A 20,800-nucleotide genomic window follows, 5' to 3' on the forward strand; every position below is an offset into this window, starting at 1 on the left:
TTCCGAGCTTTAGCATTTGTGAAATCAGCAATAATTTTTTCAATATTTCATCAGTACGACCTCTTTCAATACTTAATACTGATACACTACTTAATCTATTTTGGGAAGTAGAACTATTCAAAAAAAATGTTTATCAATTTGACTAACCCTGAGTACGAGTTGATTGCATTTCTACTGTACACGATTCAGTTGATTTACCAGCAATCATTTTGCTATATATCCATTTAGTATATATCAATATTTTACATAATGAACATTTTAAACGCATAATAATAATTTACCTTCAACCCTCTATTTATTATAAAAACTTGAATTAATATTTTTTACTTAATGAAATTTTCAAAATATTTATATAGATACATTGTAGGAAATTTAAAGAATTTAAAAATGTTTTATTTTTATTTTAAATGTTGGTAAAAAATTATTTGCAGGTATCGGTCAAAAAGCTTGAAAATTAAATACAAGATACTACATAAGTTGTTCTTACTGTGATTCAAAATTATTAAAAAATAATTATAAATGAAGGTTTTTAAAATGTCAAAATTACAATAATTTGCAAATCATTTTGCAGTTAAAAATGTATAAAATTATCAATTTTTATAGCGCAGTCTTTACATCACGTAGTACACGGTTACTCTTAAGTAATTCTTCTTGAAGTCTGAAACTCAAAAATTTAAAAAGACATTTTAGACAAATTATAGTGAAAAAAGATATTTAAACGAAGAATAACAATTTTAGTTAATTTTGCTACCCCAAAAATATTATTATTAGTGTAAACTTGAATCTTTTACGTATCTATCTTTATTACTATATTTTATCATACACAATTCGAAATATTTAATTACATTTAGTAATTTTATATTATATTCAGATTAACAGTTATGACTTATGGCCTTATGGTAGTTTTGAAGTATTGAGTATTTTTAATTACAATAAATCTTTAATCCGTATACCTATCGAGTATCGAGTACCTATTTCATAAATATGTTTCATAAAAAGTTACTTGGAAACATTAATTTCTAATTCTATAGGTTAACAATTGTTATTACTTATTAATAGGAAATAGCCAATAGGAATAGTATTATTTAGTATTAGATAGCTAACTAGTTGGACATATTTTTATCTCCATTATTGTTAAACTGATTAGTATTAATATATTATCAAGCCGACCCCACACGACTCGTATATACTCGTTGAATATTCGTCAATCGTTGTGCATTACATGTATATAGGTAGGTATAGGAGATATTTAATCATAAAGCATAACGACTATTTTTACTCTCGAAGTCATTCGTGGTTTCACATCTACTGTAGCAATTTATAATCCGGTCTGTTTTTTACAGACACTCGCACAAGATCGGGATATATATATAATGTATCTCATCTTTTAGTGTATTACGAACATTTGAAGTGCCTATCTGTACATAACATGTGTGAAATTCAAAATAAATTCTTCTTCCCGTCCATTTTGGATGGAGCCTACTTGAAAAATTGAAAAACCGATGACTTTTATTATAATCAAATATTTATAACAATTATTAAGTTATATTATTTCAAATAATTAAAGCAAATATTAAAGGTGGCTACACTGCCCATTTGTTCTCTCCGTATTATTAGTGCGTAACATAGTGAACATACCTAATGTTACGCTCAGCAGATCACGTTTAGCTCTATTAGCTTAAAATTTAAAGCAAATTAATCTCTTATAAAATGTAAAGTTAAGATTATAATCAAGGACATCTCTTTTTATTATACATATAAGTGAGTTGTGAGTATTCTAACATATACAAACAATTTACAATTTTAAAATACTCATAACTTGCTTTAAAATTAAATTATAATACATACCTTATGAGAAGCCCTAGATAATCTTACCTTTAAATGTTATAAGAGATCAGTTCGCTCTAATTCTTAAACTAAACGTGATCATCTGCTGAGCTTGAAATATTTTAAGTTGCGCACTTGTAGGGCGGAGACAACAAATGTCAGTGTAGCGTCCTCTCAAATAATATCTTTTAGTATCATCTACTAGTGATTTGTATGTTTTACTGTTAAGCTACTTATTTTTTTTATTTTTTTTTTAATAAGCTTTTATTTACTTAAATTATTAAGCCAGCTTTTTAATTGTAAAATATTGTATGTATTTAAAATATATATTATAGATATCGAGTTTAAACGTTTATCGTATAATATGATACAGTTAAACTGATTAAATTATTAATATTAATTTTATTTTAATGTTTCGACTGGGTATTGAATACCCACACTGTTTTTAATTTTAATATTTCTACCTATTATACCAATGACTAGTTTAATTTAGTACCTAGTATTTGCTTGTTTTTTTAAGTATCTTTCCACAAATCAGTTCACACATAGCTGAAATGGTCACAAATCATTATTTATTTAATCATTACATTGGATCAGAAAGCTATAAGAAAAAATTCCTGTAGAAATCCAAAAACCTAACAATTAAATTATGGTCATATACTCATATATAATGGAATCAAGAAGTTGAACTAAGTTCGAAATAATGTCTAATGTAAGCTTCAAAATATGTGATGTTATCATCAACCATAAACATACCATATTTTAAGTCGTTATTAAATTATTAAATTATAAAAATATTTTCTATAGTTATATATATAAATATAATATATGTATATATATTTTTTAATTTAAATGGTTTAGTTGGTGCAAATGCCATCGCAGAAATTAAATATCACTGTAATGCTTGGAATTCAGTGTCTACTCAAAACAATCGACAATACATAGTAGTCAGTATAGGTATTAATTTATAATGAATAATAAATATATTGTGTTTCCAATAATATTTATCTTCTTCTTTAGCTATCTATTAAAAAATATTTTACCATAATAATACTCATATAATGTACTGATAACTGGTAACTGTGGTAACAGTTTAAAAAAATGTTATAACATGAATGTGACAGCTACAAAATTGGACAATGAGATATTTATCGTCAGTTTTACTAAAGCGGAATACCTAGGTAGCTACCTATTTATTATAGGTATACTATCGATAAACGGAAAATTAGTACTGTTATTGTGATTTGCACAAAATAAATGAAATATAGGCGGAATATTGGTACTATGAAATATATTATTTTCAGTGGTTCAAAAAATTAAATACAACTAAATATATGTTCAAAAATATATGTGTCAAAAATTAACATGTAGTTACAGTAAAAATAGTTCACAATAATTCACAATAGTTTCCCTCTCGTATTTTAAAAAAAGTCCATTGCAATTTCTCTATTTACGTAACTAATAATTATTTAATGGAGAAAATTTAAAAAATACTAATATTAATTTAATATTAAAAATAATCATCCAACTAGAAATATTGGGCATGATGGATGAAACCATTTGACTTGAAATTTCTCGTGTGTCTAAGGCTCTTCTTTTTTATTTTATGTTTAATAACAATTATTTCGTCAATTTTATTATTTGAAATGTGATTATGTGGCACTATATTTTAATAGTTTATATACTGAAATAAAAAATTAATGATTTCACTTTGTATAATACATTACAATACTTACAATAGTATAAATTATTACTAATTTAAAACTTACGAGTTTAATTTAATTTTTTGTAATTTTTTCCGGACATTTTAATGTTGTATTTTGTGAACATTTCCACCCAATAGTATTATTAATTTTCCTTAAAATTACATACGAATAATTCTCAGTAATTAGTAATTCATTTCCCTTTTCAGTTCTACAACTTTCCATTATGACAAAATTAAAAATGACACGTGGCAATAAGTTGTATTAGGTCGCATGAAACCCAATATACAATATCTTTATTCATCGTTATCGATATTGTCATTTGTCGTTGTATGGATCAGATTAATACTTCCCTAGTTCCCTACGATTTCATGTAGTACTTATGTAATGTTTAGATGTTTTATGATTGTTTTTTTATAATTTAAGAAACCCTGGTTTTTAACGACCGTACCAATTTTCCGACAATCTATACTATTAAATTATTGGACAACAACATATTACAAAATACAAATTGATTTATTTGATTGTAGACAGTGTATATCAAAAACTGGGCCACTGTGGACAAAATGTTTTATGATTTATGATCATAAATTTTAGATGCCTATACTTCATAGATTTTTGGCTATTGCACAATATCTAAATTCGTTATTTTTCGTTTAAATATCCCATTTCATAAATTTGAAGTCACTTAACTAAATTAGATATTATTATAATGCGATTCGGGCTATAGATACATAGCTTAAAATTAGTTTGAATATAATGCATTATGCATATTATACCTATTATAAATATATTATCAAATTCATACGATTTATGTTTTTCAATTTTTGATTTACAAAATTTAAATTTAAATCGTCGGAGGAAAAATTTGTTTGTTTCAATATTTCGTCGAAAATTGAATTTTAGCTGTTCGACAAAAAAACGTAACAATGTATTTTTGATGATTTTAGAATGCTATAATAATAACTTATGAAAAATCTTGGTTTAAATTTTCAAACCTTAGCTATAAAATCAAAAAATATTTAAACGCATAACTTGCCTACAATATAACAATCATAATAACTTGCAAAGTTGCAAAGTAGTTTTTGGTTAAAAATCTATACAATTTTCAATTTTAATAGCTCGGATTTTAAACAATTAATACAAGATTACTCACACTTTTCACATTTTATAGGAACCTAAAAATATCAAAAATATAAGCCTATAATGTTTTGTTAGACATTTTAGTTCAAATTTTGACAGAATTGAATATTTAAGGTTTAAACAAAAAATTACGATTCTTGTTATTATTCAAAAAAGGGATTTCAAACTTTTCTTCTCTGCGTATATTAATATTTACTATGCACGATTAAATTTTCAAAACACTTTAAATTAGTTTCAAGATATTTATACAATCATATTTTCACAAGCTCGTTCTACTGCTGTATGTTATTGCGTCGGTACTGACATTTTAGTTAAAACAGCTATATGAATATTACTAGTATTGGAATCCAATTTATGTGATTTTTTTTTTTGGGGGGGGGGGGACATAATAATCAGTTTGATAACATTTGATATATAAATTAATATAGTTTTTACTGTGTAAGAATTTATATATGGGGGGGGGGGGCTTGGAGAATACTTTCTGTATTACTAATAACAAGTTACTTATTGTTAGGTAGCCATGTAAAATATTATAAAAATATAACAACAAACATCCTTGGAAATATAGACTGACCAGTGATCACACAGAATTGATTATCGAATAGAATGATTCATCATTGAATTCAAATTTAACACATACATATATATTTTATTAAAATAAATGGCTTCAACACATATACTACCAACTCTACAATGATGAGTACTCGATACCTTCTATATAGCAGAGCGAGTTCTCCATTTTTTGTTAACTTAATAACTTATGGTCTCCCTAAGTACCAACTACATTTGATGACAGAAACTATCCTCAAGGCTGTTGTTTAAAGCATTGTTTCTGCTCCAATAGGATATTACTGACAAAAAATAAATATTAGTAAAAAAACACATAAGTCATCATTGTAATACTAATAGGTACACATCGGTCCGCTTAGAAAATAAATAATAAAATAAGAATTAATATTTGTAATGAATTTTCTATTTTCCAAGTCTGGTATTTACTGTCATAGAATTCGTATCCTCAATTAATATTTTGAGTATATCGTCTACTGTGTAATGTGTATTGTATAGTTACCTAACTCGATAAGCAACTGATGTTTAAACGTCGAATTGCAATTATCATCAAATTTGCACATCTCTCCGACATACATGAACTCGTCATGCCGTCATGGAATATAGGAACTTATTTCTACTTGTTTGATTCTAAGCACTTTATTGTTGCTATAATGAAAATTCAACCAAATCAACATTACTGAAACACATCAAATTACGTTTATTATAAAAACGAAATTAAATTTGATATTTGTGCATAATGCATACGGTCTTATGAATCGTGTTTATACTATATTTCTATAGGTACCTATATATTATGGCACGCGATCTTTTAACGGACCGACCAACTATCTTCTACTTGAGTTAAGTAGAAAACTAGAAATGCACAATAAATCAAATGTCCATTAACATCACAATAATATAAATAGCATAAAAAAAAATATTCAGTAAGAACACAATTATGAGCCACAGAATAAAAATATGCACCTGATTAAATTTACGATCAACATAATTTATAACACCGCTATAAATAAAAAAGGATTTGTCTTAAATCGTATTTAATGTAGACTAATAATTTATATTTTTTTTTTAAATGTCAACATGTAATAAACTTGTCAAATATTCGATAAAGTATTGTTCTATGGAAACTTACGTTTTTTATATCAAGTGCGGGAAAATCTGTTTTCGTACACTATTTGGCCAAGAGATAATGCTAGCGTGACCTACCTACGTATTATTCACATTTTGCAACAATATTGCAACTTTCATATAGTGTGTACGTGTGCCTATGATGTAAAAAACTTATGTTATGTATATAATTATTATATGTATACCTAATCAGTTTAATTTACAGTTTTATTCTATGAATGAAATATTTAATTTAATCTCAATAAAGTTGTAAAAAATGATAAAAAAAATGTGTTAAATTTCATATATATATAATGACTATATATGCCAAACATAGTTTGTTATTTCATAAAACATTTGATGGCATGTACTATATGTATAGGTATAAAATTCAAACAAATTTTTTCTAATTTATTTTATGTTCTTATTAGCGCCCATTATATTATACTCGTTGTTCCATTACACGTTTCATTTTTCGTCGAACACTTTATTTTAATATTGTGGTGGCGAAAAAATTCCGGGAAGCTGCTGAACACGACACCTCTACATAATAGTATGTCTATATTTGATGTTTACTAATTTAGTTTTCTTAGTTTCGTCGACGCATTTCCCAATGGGCTTTCGAGAACATTTAATATAACAGTAACCAATTATCGAACGGAAACCGCAAGCAGGCTCCCGCCTCGTTAACGAAGCCCTGATCATCATTGCGGGCTCTGAATTATATTATTCTCTAGAAATATGCCATTATAACTATATACGTGTGGGTCACACAGTAAGGTTGAGGCGGCTAATATTGATTTTCTCGAGGACCGAGTGCGTTTGCGCAAGCTCGGCGGCACCGACCGACCTGCCGTGAACTTATCTTGGCCGTAATAATATACTCTGACAATATTGAGTTGTTGGTCTCCGTCATTTAGCTATAGAAGGGACACTGAAATTAATTTTTTTTTTTAATCACAATTTTAACGTTTTTTTTGTTTTTATTTTACTGAAAAGACTGAAAACATGATTTTCTTTTATTTGCACGACACAACAGTTCTACAGCATACAAGGTAAGAAATAAACGATAACAACTTTCACTACAGTGTAATTTATTGAAATAAATATTTTTAACGCCTCGAAATTAAAACTAAATTAAGTTTTATGCTTAAATGTTATAAATGGATAAGCAAACAGCTGAACATTGTAATAAAACATATTATTATTATACATAAGTAGATATAATGTAGTAATTCTATCATATTTACTTACCTATAATATTATAACCTATGTTATTGTTTCGCGTATAAGAATGGTGTTCGTTTGTAGCGTTCAAAATATTGTCGCTATGAAACAATTATTGGAACGATTTATATTATTTATTTATTTAGGTGTATTGTATATGCAATAGAAAATAAGAGTGAAGGTATAAATTATACAAAATATATTATACAGAGTGATTTTATAACAATCATTTTGTCGGTAAATGATTATGTGTAGTGTGTTTAAAGATATTTTTTTTTTTGATACATAACAATTATTAGAAATCAATGGAATTTGAAGTGCGACCATAGTATGGAGTGACATACGGTCACAAGGGTAGGTTTATACCCTTCAAAATGTTGTTGCACTACTAAACTATCTTTATCTAACCTATGCATAATATTATGTAGCTAATTAACTAATGGTCAGATATTTCTAGGGATTTCAACCATTTATTTTCATCAAATTCAATTTCAAATCGTTAGTTAATTTGTTACATTTGTGTAATGGCTCAAAAAAGTAAAAACTTAAAAAACTGATATAAAATGGTAAAAACATTTTTTTTTAACTGTACTATTATAACTTTAAATTATTTTCAAAATGTGTATTTTCAAAATCAGATAAACTTACCTAGAAAATGTCTACTAGGAGGTAAAAGAATCACCTCGTATATTAGGTGCCTACAGGGGCGTATTTAATTGAGGTCACATGGGGCCCGTATTTATTACTTTTTTACTACCTATCTCTCTTACTAATTAACTAAATGTTATGTTTCTATCAAACACATGTATTTTGGTCATTTGAGTATAAATTATGACATTATTTTGAGATGGAAAATATGAGTTCTAACTTTTAATAATGTTTAATTTGGATTTTTTGTTTGTGCCCCCCCCCCCCCCCTCTTCAGCTATAAGACATTTCTAAATACGCCCCTGGGTACCTATGTATTTTATACTGGCTATACGTTTTAATAATTGTATAGGGAATATTTTATATGATATATACCAACTGTTACCAACCATTGTTTGCATAACAATCATAACATATAGTTAGGTATACCTACCAAGCAAATTGTCATCATTTAAATAATTCGGTGTGCCCTAGTTTCACTGCTGTTTGTTTTATCGGCACACCGCACGTCGTCGGTGCCTACGCCTACGTGTTTTCAAGGTTTTAACTACGATATACACACGTAGTATATCATTTGATGTGTGTTTGGATTTGTTAGTATGACTGAACCGCTCGTGCGTTATGGGGGAAAAAAATAGTGAATCGGGTCTCTGGTTGATTATTATGTTTGTTAACTTAGTAAAAAAATTAAATTAAATTGATTGAACACGCGTGATTAAGTGTTATCATCTTGTGACATTCATGTCATGTTAACCGATATCGGTATAGATTGTAAGCATAATTTATTTAAACAATACAAAGTGAAATTAATATTTTTAAAAGAGAAACATTTATAAACATAACTATTTATTTTTAAAATTTTATCGAATTGAACTGTTACCAAATATATTAAAATATAATATAAATAGATATGGAATGTATAATACCAGTAGAGTAGATAAAGAAATAGTAGGACGAATATACAGGAACGTTTTTTTATATAGTATACCAATATGGAATACAATAAAAATTGAATACCTATTCACTTTTTTACTGGAAACTATTATAATATATTCACCACTATTCGCATAAAAAAATATATCTGTACTTATATCATTATTGTTTTATGTAAAAATGAAATATCTATGGATCCATATTATATGTACTAATCTTTAGAATGTGATATCCCTTCAGAAGTTTTTTAATTACATTTTTATATTTACTTATCTAAATATAAATATTATTAATCTTGTACTCATACCTATTTATAACTGATTGTTATTTTCCACGTTTGTTAAAGATTTCAATTCACAGTTAGTAAAATCTATCTGTTCTTTAATATTTATTATCTAAATCAAAATGATTAGCTATTACTTATTAGGTACCTATAGACATAAAATATATAGGTAATCAATTACATAATTTTTCATAAACTGGAACAGTTTTATTAATAACAAAACCAGCATATTAACATTTTACCTCTACTGGAGGAATTTTTCAAAAATATGTATTACTATTACCATTTATTATATAAATACCAGTATTCATATTTTATAATCAATGCTATTACCCATTAATGTGTCGACTTATATTTATTTTTCCTATGTAGGTACCATCGTCTTATTCTGTAAACTGTTTATTACTTACTACCCACATAATATATTACAAAATATGTTTGATCTAAGATTCGACGACTGGAAAGTAATTATGAATAAAAATAAATAATACACATGAATTAAATTAGGTATCTACATTGTCTAATTTAGTAATTAGTACTTAGTAGGTACTTCCCTTTTAGAGGACACGCCGCACATAATGTAGATTTTCCAAAAATAATATATATATACTATCTCCTACCCCCCTCTCCGCCACTAAAGATTTGTATTTTTAATAAATATATTTGTTAAAAAATTGTAAACCAAGTATGAACTACCCTTTAACTACCTATAGGAGTTACAAAATAAGAAATAAACATCCTTCAAGTCTTGTATAACGCAATTGTGCCCGTAAAAAGTATAAAATATAGCACTTTATAGGCTTATCCTTGTCTAGATTTTCACAAAACCATTTCGGTAGTTGTTGAGTAGTAATAATATACCTAATAATATAGTACCTATATTAGCTACAAACATACATTCAACTTCATACTTGTTTTAATATATGATTTTTGTATTCAAAACCATAAACGCGAAGATTCAATACATGCTTTTAACTCATCTTCCCGAGTAACCAATGCCAATAAATACTAATTTCTCCTATTACTATTACAGTATTATAATCTGTAAGCTGTAATCGAAAGCAAACATGTATAAACAAAACTATCCATCCTAAATCTCAAAATCATTTCTTAAATGATCAATAAAAAAATTAAAGACCATTTATAGCACGAGTAAAATAGAATAGAAATGCTAATATTTTTGTAAAAATGTAGTTATTATTTTAATGCCTAATGATAATTATTTACAAGTATCAAACATTATTCCATTAATAGGTAGTCCATATTCATATAAATATTTTTTTTTATTAGTGCCTATCTGGTTATAATACAGTACATAATATAAAGTATCTATGATAAAATTCTAATTTCAATCATTTTTACTTTTTCTACATTGTGATGTACAGACTACAGAGCCACAGAAGCTTTTATTTTGCCTATTTTATCATTAGGCCATACAAACATAAACACATACACTAAAGGCCTAAACCACACTATAGTAACTATCATAAGCTTTTAAAAACATAATTATATATTTATTTAATGTTGAAATGGAGTTCTTATAACCGTTGTATTTTCACAAAAAGTTTAGATATGCATTAAAATTAAAATATTAGTACTTTATTAAAATATTAATTTTATTATTTGTCTATATTAATGTTATTTGGCTTATTTATTAATTATCATAATTGTCATTTTCCTTGCTTTTCGATACCAAACAGTGTCACAGTGAATATAAAATAATTGACAGCGATAATGTTATAGAGACAAAAAACAATTGAAAAAGCTTTACAATAGTGAAATCTAACACAATTTTCTTTGATTGAATATTAATGATTATTAATTTTTAATTTTAAAGGACAATTTTTTTTCGGGTCGCAGGCAGTTGCTTTTTCCCCTCCCCTTTAATATACTTCTATTATGTACTTCAGTGTTTGTATCAAACATCCATAAGATTAATTTTTTAATTTTTAATTTGTATATGTTCAAAAATCATTGTTTAATATATGTAGATTTACATGTAATACATAATTAAGAATACCTAATAAGAATATTTTGAAGTAAAATGTTAGTTTAATATAGGTACCTACTTTTATCAATATAAAACACAACATTTTCAATACTTGGATCACTGACATGTCTAGACTACAGACCTATTTTGCTCGTCATGTACAAGTTAAATATAGGTATATGAATATATATCTGGATAAGACATGGTGGTGATTGAGAGTATAAACCCTCAAATTTCGAAAAAAAAAGTATCGTAATTATCTTACTGTGAATACTGAAAACAATAACAAATAAAAAGTATAAAATATAATTTTAATTTATACTTAAGTACCTACACGAAATTATTCACTTTGATACATGTTTCGTAAAATTTCGCAGCCCGTGCATGTGCAATATGCATTATATTATACATGACCCGTATGATTATATAATATGTAATGACCTAAAATGTTTTATGCAAAATACAAGACCAACACGCTATTATTATGTTTAATGATGTAAAATAATTTATCTGGAGTCTTTGTTACAACTTGGCCAAAAGTAATATACTTTTCCTATACTTAATTTAAACAATGATTAACAAAACTTACGAAACCATTAAATATTAGATTGAAAAAAAAAATAAGAAATATTAGATTTTATTATTTTTATATTATTATTTTTATTTATTTATTTTATTTGACGTTTTGGAGTCTCGCTATGGATTTTATTCAAGCGAAAAAAAATTTAATGATTCCGAATTCAGTTAAAAATTATACAAGATTTAATCTTTTCAATTTGTTCCTCACAATTTAATAATATTTTCCTTGTAACGGAAAGTCCCAACCCCTGTTTACGATGAATTTATTTTAAGAAGACATATTTTTAAAAGTGTACTGCAGAGCACAGAGTATTTTGGGCACCAATAAGTCACTAGATGAATATGTTGGTCTCAATAGAATTGTATTATTCTTCAACTCATTATAAATAATATTAGATATATTATAGTATAATATTATACTATTATGGAATTTCCAACTTATTTTCCTTATTTCTTCTTAGTATATATTTTGATGAGTGCCATCATCATCAGACAAACAAAAGTAATTTTGATTATTCGTACAATATATGTTGACATTACAAGTCTAGGTTACATTTATAAACTTATTCAATATTTTTTTTTCCATAAAAATTTATTTTGAACTGTAGGTACCTATTGATTTGCGACGCTACCTCCATTTACCCTCGCTGAACGATATAATATTATTATTATTGTTCTTTATTACTTCGAATATAATATCATGTTCGAGTTTTTTCATTACGTATTAGTTATTACTCGTTGGCCATTACTTATTAGTTTATTACTATAGACGGATAACGATACTGTCGATACCTACCTACTGCTGTCAATCATCATTATACTTTTATACGTCATCTCTACAATAATATTGCCATATAGACAAAAAGCACGGTAGTGGCACTGTTATAAGCGATATTGATATATTATGGGCACAACTCGTGGGTACCTAAAATGTAAAACAACTTTTGAGGGTTATCCCTTTAAACTTTAAATACTTCAACTTTGGTCCAAATGGGGTGGATGATAGATAACAATAATTGTTAACAGAAATAGCAAAACTATTATTAAAACTAATATAGATTGTCTTAGAACATATTAAGTTAATAATAAATAACAGCTGATAAAACTAATAAAAACTGTTCTAAACTATAAAACCATTTTATTTTTAACTATGACCTAGAAAATGAATGTAGCCAGGTTAATTGATTACAGGGGTATCTCAACCATAAACATCGCATTTTGGAGAAAATTAGATACGTCTATAATAAACGTATATTATAATTCCGAGTCATGTCCATTGAGTGGATGGGTGACGCAGCGAAGTAACGGGCGTCAAAATAATACAGATAACACTATCATAATATACAATATTATTACTTACAATATACATTAAACGTATAGTACATTAGTAGTTAGTACATATCTATATATAATAGTGCGATAGGCTTATATCAAACGATGGACACACTGAAGTTTTAGTTTTCGTTACGAATTAGATGGATACCGTACTTCCGTCTACCGTGCATTTTATTTTAATCATATTATTATTGTTTGTTAGATTTTACACAGCTCCTTTGGTATTCAATAACGAATGCAAAACTTTTAATTTATTTATTTATCAGGTTGTGTGGTTTTTTACCGATCCCATCATTTAAAATGAATTTAATATAACGAATAATTAATTTAAAAGAATATTTTATTTAGGGAATGAGTTGTATTTGTACAGTATAAGTACCTATACTATATTTCATACTGACAAGTCAAACAAACACTTTCAGAAAAATTAAGTATCATAATTCTTTTTGCAAATATTTGTGGGTGGCTTATTAGTTATTATCTACTGTTGACATAAAATAATCTATTTTTAAAACTACGGAGGTGAACCAATTCAATTAAAAACAAACAAGGTTATCTTTGTACAAATATTTTACCCTATAAAATAATACTCATGAATCACAATAAAAATGCAGGGCTATAAAAATATAACAATTAAAAAGGTGGACAAGTGTCAAGTGAGTAGGTACCGCTGTGTTGTACATGTCATAATATAATTTCATTGCTAACGAAAAATGATTCTAAGTGAAGGTGGTTTATCAGCCTAAAAATGATTAAGTATATTTGATGATATTATTGTGATTGAAGTAATTTATTTAACTATTAGGCCTTGGTTCTATAATAGGTTGAATACATTTTTGTCTAATAAAATGCATTTGAAATTGTCATTGTGTACCTATATTAGTAAATTACACTAAAAAAATTAATTTGTTCAAGTTCACGTTCAGTCTTTAAAAAAGGAAAAATAGAAAATAATGAAAAAAGCATTTAGTGAAAATTTAAAGTAACTACAGTTATTGGTTTTTAAATTATAGCAAAATAAGAAAATCGTACTATGAAAAATCGTTAATTTACGGAAATTAATTTAACATTCCGGTAAACTTTTTTTTCTTATAGGATCCTAGACAAATTTAAGATAAATCTTTTGTTCAATTGTTAAATCTTAGATACTTTGTAAAAATCGTGAAAGGATTTTTTACTGCACTGTTCCATCACGTAGTCTACCATGTAAATATAATAATTGTAATACAATACAATATAATATTATAATAGCAGTTAATGCAGTGCAGCTATCTTATTGTATAATTACTGGAGTATATATTATTCTGGATATGATAAAAGAAGACTACCTATCCACCTTCATTAATTTACTAATTAGAATTTCGGTTTGAGCCTCGAGAGTCATCGTCTCATCTAGACTTCGTAAACTTTATAACATATCTATCAAAATGTATTTATTCCTCCGGGGAATTGCAACCATGGATATATTTTTGACCCTTAGCGAAAACGCCATCATTCTACACTACACCAGCTATGTCATAATTACTTCCAAATTCGTAATAGTCAAATTTAGTAGGTACCAATGTACCATTATTAAAAATATTAGCTGATCGCCATATTTGTGCCATTATTATCAAGACGGTTTAAATTTTAGTTTTTTTACTCTGAAATTATTTTACTAGAAATCAGTATATCGTGTATCGTCAAATCAGTACATTTAAGTAAGGTTTAATTTATTAGATTTATGTATTTCTTTACAATTAATTATTATGAGTATTATGTAACGCTTATGAAATAAAAGATATGCTGTATAATATAATTATAATGTCATCAAATAATTTTGTTTTTTATATACATCATAGTATAAACCTTCTGAATATTTTGAATTATTTATAAATGCATATTTAAAAAATTTCCATGAAATAAATGCATATTATTAACATTTTTATGGGTATATTAAAGTGCATATTTAGAACTCTCATAAGCATAACGCATATTTGCATTTTTTTATTTCGTTTATTTCGTTGAATTTTGACGCACATAAATGATTATTCATTTTTTTTTACATTTTTTCCGAAAATGTGCATGACAAAAATACTATTAAACGATAATAGTCTGTTATAGAGGGTTTAAATGTAGGTACAGATCATGCAAAATACATTGATAATTATTTTAATCAATAGTAGGTACACTAGAAAGAGTTTGAAACTTTGAAATGTGTTAAAATGTGTAAAAACCTGATCGACATGTATTTTATCATATAAGATGAATAATTTTATAATGTTATGATTTAAATAATATTTTTACAGAGTTTACAATTTATGAATGGCTATTAATGCTTGATTATGACCGACGAAAAATGTCAATATGTTTTCCAAACAATTCAAAAATTCTGTTTAGCTGCTGCTACGAAGATTTATGAAAAAAATGTCTTCAACAATGTAACATAATAACAGCACTCAATATTCAAATCATAATAATTTTTTTTATTATGATACAAACACTTCGGTGGCAGGGCTATCCGGTGATGATCTCACGACTGTATAATTACATGTTGAATTTTTCATAGTGTTCTTTTTTTGTTAAACTCTAAACTTGAGCAATACTTATTATATGTATGTAAATACGTAAGACAAAACAAACACTCCAAACTGTGATATAACTCCTATATTTTTGTTACATAAAGCTGCTTAGACAGTACATTTAGTTATCCAAAAATACATTTATATTATACCAAAATTACACTTACGTGCTATGAGCGAGAGCCAATTCTTTTGCCCTCGGCTGATCGACTATTTAGCTATCGTCGGAGCTCATCCCAATTCTTCAAAAAGAAGTTCTTTATACGAGTTACAAAACAATGGATGCAACAATGACGAATACAGCGGAGTTAGTTCAACGGTGTCCAGTAACGATGAAAACTTTTATATTCAGGTATCTACAATAACTTTTGTATCTTATTCTTTAATATTTAATCATTCAAGAAACTCTGTCAGGCGAAATACAAAATTTAAATGACCTATATGGTTATATGACCATATGTAAGTATTGCCTACCATCTAGGGTGTATAGTATTTATTTTGTGATAAAATATCAACTGATACTTGAAAAATAATTCAATTTATTTTATTTTAATGACGCCTCAGAGAAGAAGAGATGAGTTAGATTTTCTCTATTTTTTCGAACATTTTACTTTAAGCTTAGGGCCCTGATAATTAACTGCTAAGAAAAACAAAACTTGTTTTATTTATAGAAAAATTAACATTTACAATTTATGGATTTGGTTACCTACTTAAAAGCTGAAACAATTGTTAATTCTATGATATTGAAGTTACCCATCGTTATTCCCAAATCGAAATTTCATAATGGTATTTTTCCCGAATCAAAATTCTAGAACGATTTTAATATTTGAGCAGGTGGCAGTTGCGGCTGATCCTCAGATTGACTATCCCTGAATCACAACCTTCTTGGTTGGGGTCATATCATGATCGTCCAATGTTGGTTTTAGTATGAAATAATATTTATTTTCAGGAATATTGAACGCAGTAATAATTCTCGCTTTGTATAGTCTGTGTCAACTTTTTCCTACATCATTTTTGACATTCCTAGTATATTTGTCCGTTGACTGGTAATTTAGACCACAGACCGCACGTAAATAAAACCACCATAATATTTTAATTTTATCTCACCCTAAGTTCTAATTTCAGCCATTATAATAATGTAAAATAAAATTAATTAATTTAAAAATGTAAATAAAAATAATTTTGATGAATAATTCACATTAAAACGCACTCATTTTATCAATCTTAATTAATTATAATCTCAGAAAATATCGTTGAAGTTTCAAACACAGCTAAATTCTAGTAAAAAATATATAAGTTTCCCACCTAGCTGTTCTTATTATTTGTATTACTATAAATTATGATTACTTAATTATTAAAATTATTACTGTTCATCATACTTAAAGAATGTTAATTAAAAAAAAGTTTTTTTATTGCAAACTATATAATGATATATCTACTAAAAATGCATAAAATTATATTAACTTAATGGTTTGGATAACTTTAGAACCCAGAATTACTCCGACGGTATCCTGCAGAAGATCATAAAGATTTTATATTACCAGAAACAATGTCATATTTTTGTCAACCAGAAGGGTGTGTTTCCTTCAAGCATAGCCGATCTGAATCGAACAAAGTTACGTCATTTGTATTTACACTAACGGATAAAGATACAAGTTAGTATAATTCAGTTCGAGAAATCTAATCATTTTAATACTACTGTTATACCTTATACACGTCTACGTTATTTTATTGTTTAATAAATATTTTTTTCCCCAATAGCCCGAACTAGGTATGGCGTGTGTGTAAATTTTTATAGACGTGTTGGTCAATGTTATACAAATACTTCAAAGAATATCAACATAAATGATGAACAGAGTGCAAAGGATCCACAAAACAATCATTCGTCGGTATTTTTAAGATGGTAATGTTAAAAATAACTTAATAAACAGAACTTCAAATTTTGAAAATAAAATATAGATAATATAGATTTAACAATAAAGTCTCATTGTTGAAATTCAACACGTAATTTAGTTTGCAGTTTTTGCCTTGCATTAAATGCTTATTAGTTAATTAAACCTAAACTTAAAAACTCTTGTTTACTTTAAAAATAAAATTAGGTCTATGACTATTCATGAGTTTAAAATATGTTAAACTTAAGAATATCTTGTAATAAATATTTGTAGTTTCATACAAATTTAATATTCAACTTAAACTTACTTTTTTATTTAAGGTATTTAATAAATTAATATTTTTATCTTGGTGATTATAGTAAAACAAATAATATAATATCTTAAACCAAATATTTTGATACCAAAATATGTATTTATTTGTTTTATATACAGTCATTCTACAACTTCTTTTGGCAAATCAATGTCTCAAGAACATTCCTCAGATCAATCAAATGATAAGGTTACACAAAATATTTCATCACAGCCCGTAAGTGTTCAATTATTGATTTTCTTACAAATTGAAGTAGATACTTGAAGTTTTGAACACATTATGTATTTTTATTTACAGTCAAAGAATTCATAAAATTAGTCTATTTCATTAAAAAAATGTTCATACCTTTAAGTATTTAAATGTTCATAAAATTTCCATACCTATAAAAAATGATTAATTTTTGTTGTAAATTTCAGGAATCCCAAGATTTATATTCTCTTACATCTTTGTGTCTTCTTTCTCATCATCCTTTATTTTCTAGTTTTCGTACATGTTTGTTTTATTTAAAAAGCCTTATTGATTCTTGCAATAAAAAAATTAATCGTAGCAGAAAAGAAGGACATAAAAGGTACATATTAAAATAACACTTAACAAATTTCAAATTTCAAATTTTCTGTTTTATAATGAACGATTTTGCCTATAGAAAAGAATGTATATGGAGTTTATTGACTGGATTTTTAACTCAATCAAATTCACCTAGAATTATACAATTTATCAAAGAACTTGAAATGTGGATATTACGTTTGCTCAGCACTCCAGTTCCTGTACCTGGAAAAACCAAACTGGAAGTAAGAACAATCATCACACAGACTCTTAATTTAACAAATTGAAAAATAATACTTTGAAAATTAATGTTTAAATAAACATTTTTGGACTATTGGGTACTGGTTAGATCAATTGCCATTTAATTAATTACTATGTATTACTTTATTAATCTCCACTCTCCTGTCTGTGTTCAATTTTAATATTTATGGTCAATGGAGTTTATCCACAAGTATCATAATTTCATAAACTCTTGAAATTTTTCCGGAATAAATACTGTAAAGTATAAAGTATTTTAATTTTGAACCATCATTATTTTGTTTTATTTTTCCTAAATTTCTAAAGAATTGATTCATATAGGACGTATAGGAGTCAATTAATTGAAGATTTAAGTATTGAACCTAACTAAGAGTACAAAACACAATCAGCAAAAATATTAATTTTTTTAAACTTTTTATTCGGTTTTATATTTGTCTTATACTTAAGACAATTGGCTGATTTAAGTTGATCATGCATTTACACTTTGATTGGACTAAAAAAAATATAACTTTATGCCTAAAATTGTTGTAATTTATATTCGTATAGGTTTATTTGTTTTCACAAAATGAGCGACAGCTACCATTAGCCTTCGCGTTACCCGACCACACGAGGTTTTCACTGATTGATTTCCCTTTACATTTACCATTAGAGCTGTTGGGAGTAGATACCTGCCTCTATGTATTAACTATCATATTATTAGAAAGTAAAGTGAGTAAATACATATTATTTTACTTAATATATATATATGCCGGGTTGCAGGAATAATCATTAAACATTTAACAAATCAATATTGAGCTGATGGTCCCTTAAAAATTATTTAGTGGCCCATGATTGGTTCATCAAATTGATAAATTGTTCATGAAACTCGGCAATAATTATTCTGTTAATTATCAACTGCAGTGTATTTTACTAATGTTGCTATAAACTTTAGGTCGTCTTCCAATCAAAGGATTATAATGCTCTCACTATGTCAGTAATGGCTTTGGTGGCCCTTATGTATCCCTTGCAATACATGTTTACTGTAATACCATTGCTGCCTACAAGTCTACCAAAATCAGAAATGGTATAATTATGAAAAAGCCACAATAAATGAATATATTATTTCATACATGCATTTGTATGATAAATTATATAAATGAATCTCTGTTTGTGTAACTTTCAGCTATTCGAGAGTCCCGTGCCTTATGTAGTTGGAGTTCCGTCCAGTTTTTTTTTAACAAAACGAGATTTCAGGTTAGTTGTGAATAATCTAGTAACAAACATGTTGGTATTACAATGAACAATATTTTGTGTTTCAGATTTCCTAAAGACGTTTGGATAGTAGATTTGGATTCGAATAAAATAACACCTCCAATAGTTGTTAACCGAGAAGATGCTATACCACAGTTGCCCAAGTCTGAATCATTAACTTTGAAAAATAATTTAAAATCCGTAATTATCATCAAAACAAATAAACTTGTAAATATAATAATTCATTTTTATTTAATTTGTTTTAAAATAGGCTTTAAATGGACTTTCGAGAATAAATATTAACAATAAAGCAACAAATAGTTTTCCGGAAAATGAAGTTATGTCAACAACGCGGCCTGCAATGGAATTTACGAGTACAGTCGAAGATAACTCAAAAAGAAAAATGGAAAGTTTTCAATCAAGAAGTAATACGATAAACACTGATAACGGTACAAATCGAGGAAACGAAATAAGGTAGCAATAATATTTTTTCATTAGAATGAGTTCTGCTGTTAAAGCTATAGACATCAGATAGACATGTTTAAAGAATCTGATATCAAAATCAATTTTTTAATATTTATTTTTAACATTATTCTATATTTAAAAACATTGTTGTACTATCATAAATGAAAATCACATATTATGCTAAATTCAGTATTTTCAG

At 26.8% G+C, this 20,800-nt stretch overlaps 1 protein-coding gene across 9 annotated transcripts in view; it reads left to right on the forward strand.

Moving 5' to 3' along the window:
- Window positions 1–7,208: 7,208 nt before the first annotated feature.
- The window catches only part of LOC111036280 (MAP kinase-activating death domain protein), a 33,430-nt gene continuing 19,838 nt past the window's right edge, over window positions 7,209–20,800 (forward strand). For 6 of the 9 annotated variants that reach the window (XR_002604753.1, XR_002604754.1, XM_022318270.1 and 3 more), the window contains exons 1-12: window positions 7,210–7,402; window positions 15,631–16,255; window positions 17,390–17,558; window positions 17,665–17,806; window positions 18,228–18,321; window positions 18,522–18,673; window positions 18,749–18,893; window positions 19,453–19,614; window positions 19,838–19,969; window positions 20,069–20,139; window positions 20,205–20,337; window positions 20,408–20,610. Coding sequence is in view for 7 of the 9 variants with exons in the window: in XM_022318270.1 (XP_022173962.1) it covers window positions 16,076–16,255; window positions 17,390–17,558; window positions 17,665–17,806; window positions 18,228–18,321; window positions 18,522–18,673; window positions 18,749–18,893; window positions 19,453–19,614; window positions 19,838–19,969; window positions 20,069–20,139; window positions 20,205–20,337; window positions 20,408–20,610 (1,583 nt within the window). In the remaining 2 variants the exon portion in view is untranslated. Of the gene's footprint in view, window positions 7,403–8,830; window positions 8,994–15,630; window positions 16,256–17,389; window positions 17,559–17,664; window positions 17,807–18,227; window positions 18,322–18,521; window positions 18,674–18,748; window positions 18,894–19,452; window positions 19,615–19,837; window positions 19,970–20,068; window positions 20,140–20,204; window positions 20,338–20,407; window positions 20,611–20,800 lie in introns of those variants that run through there. The other 3 variants (XM_022318273.1, XM_022318267.1, XM_022318268.1) reach the window with 3 other exon arrangements.

This window comes from Myzus persicae, unplaced genomic scaffold (assembly GCF_001856785.1).
Source record: "Myzus persicae strain clone G006 unplaced genomic scaffold, MPER_G0061.0, whole genome shotgun sequence".
Lineage (NCBI taxonomy): Eukaryota > Metazoa > Arthropoda > Insecta > Hemiptera > Aphididae > Myzus > Myzus persicae.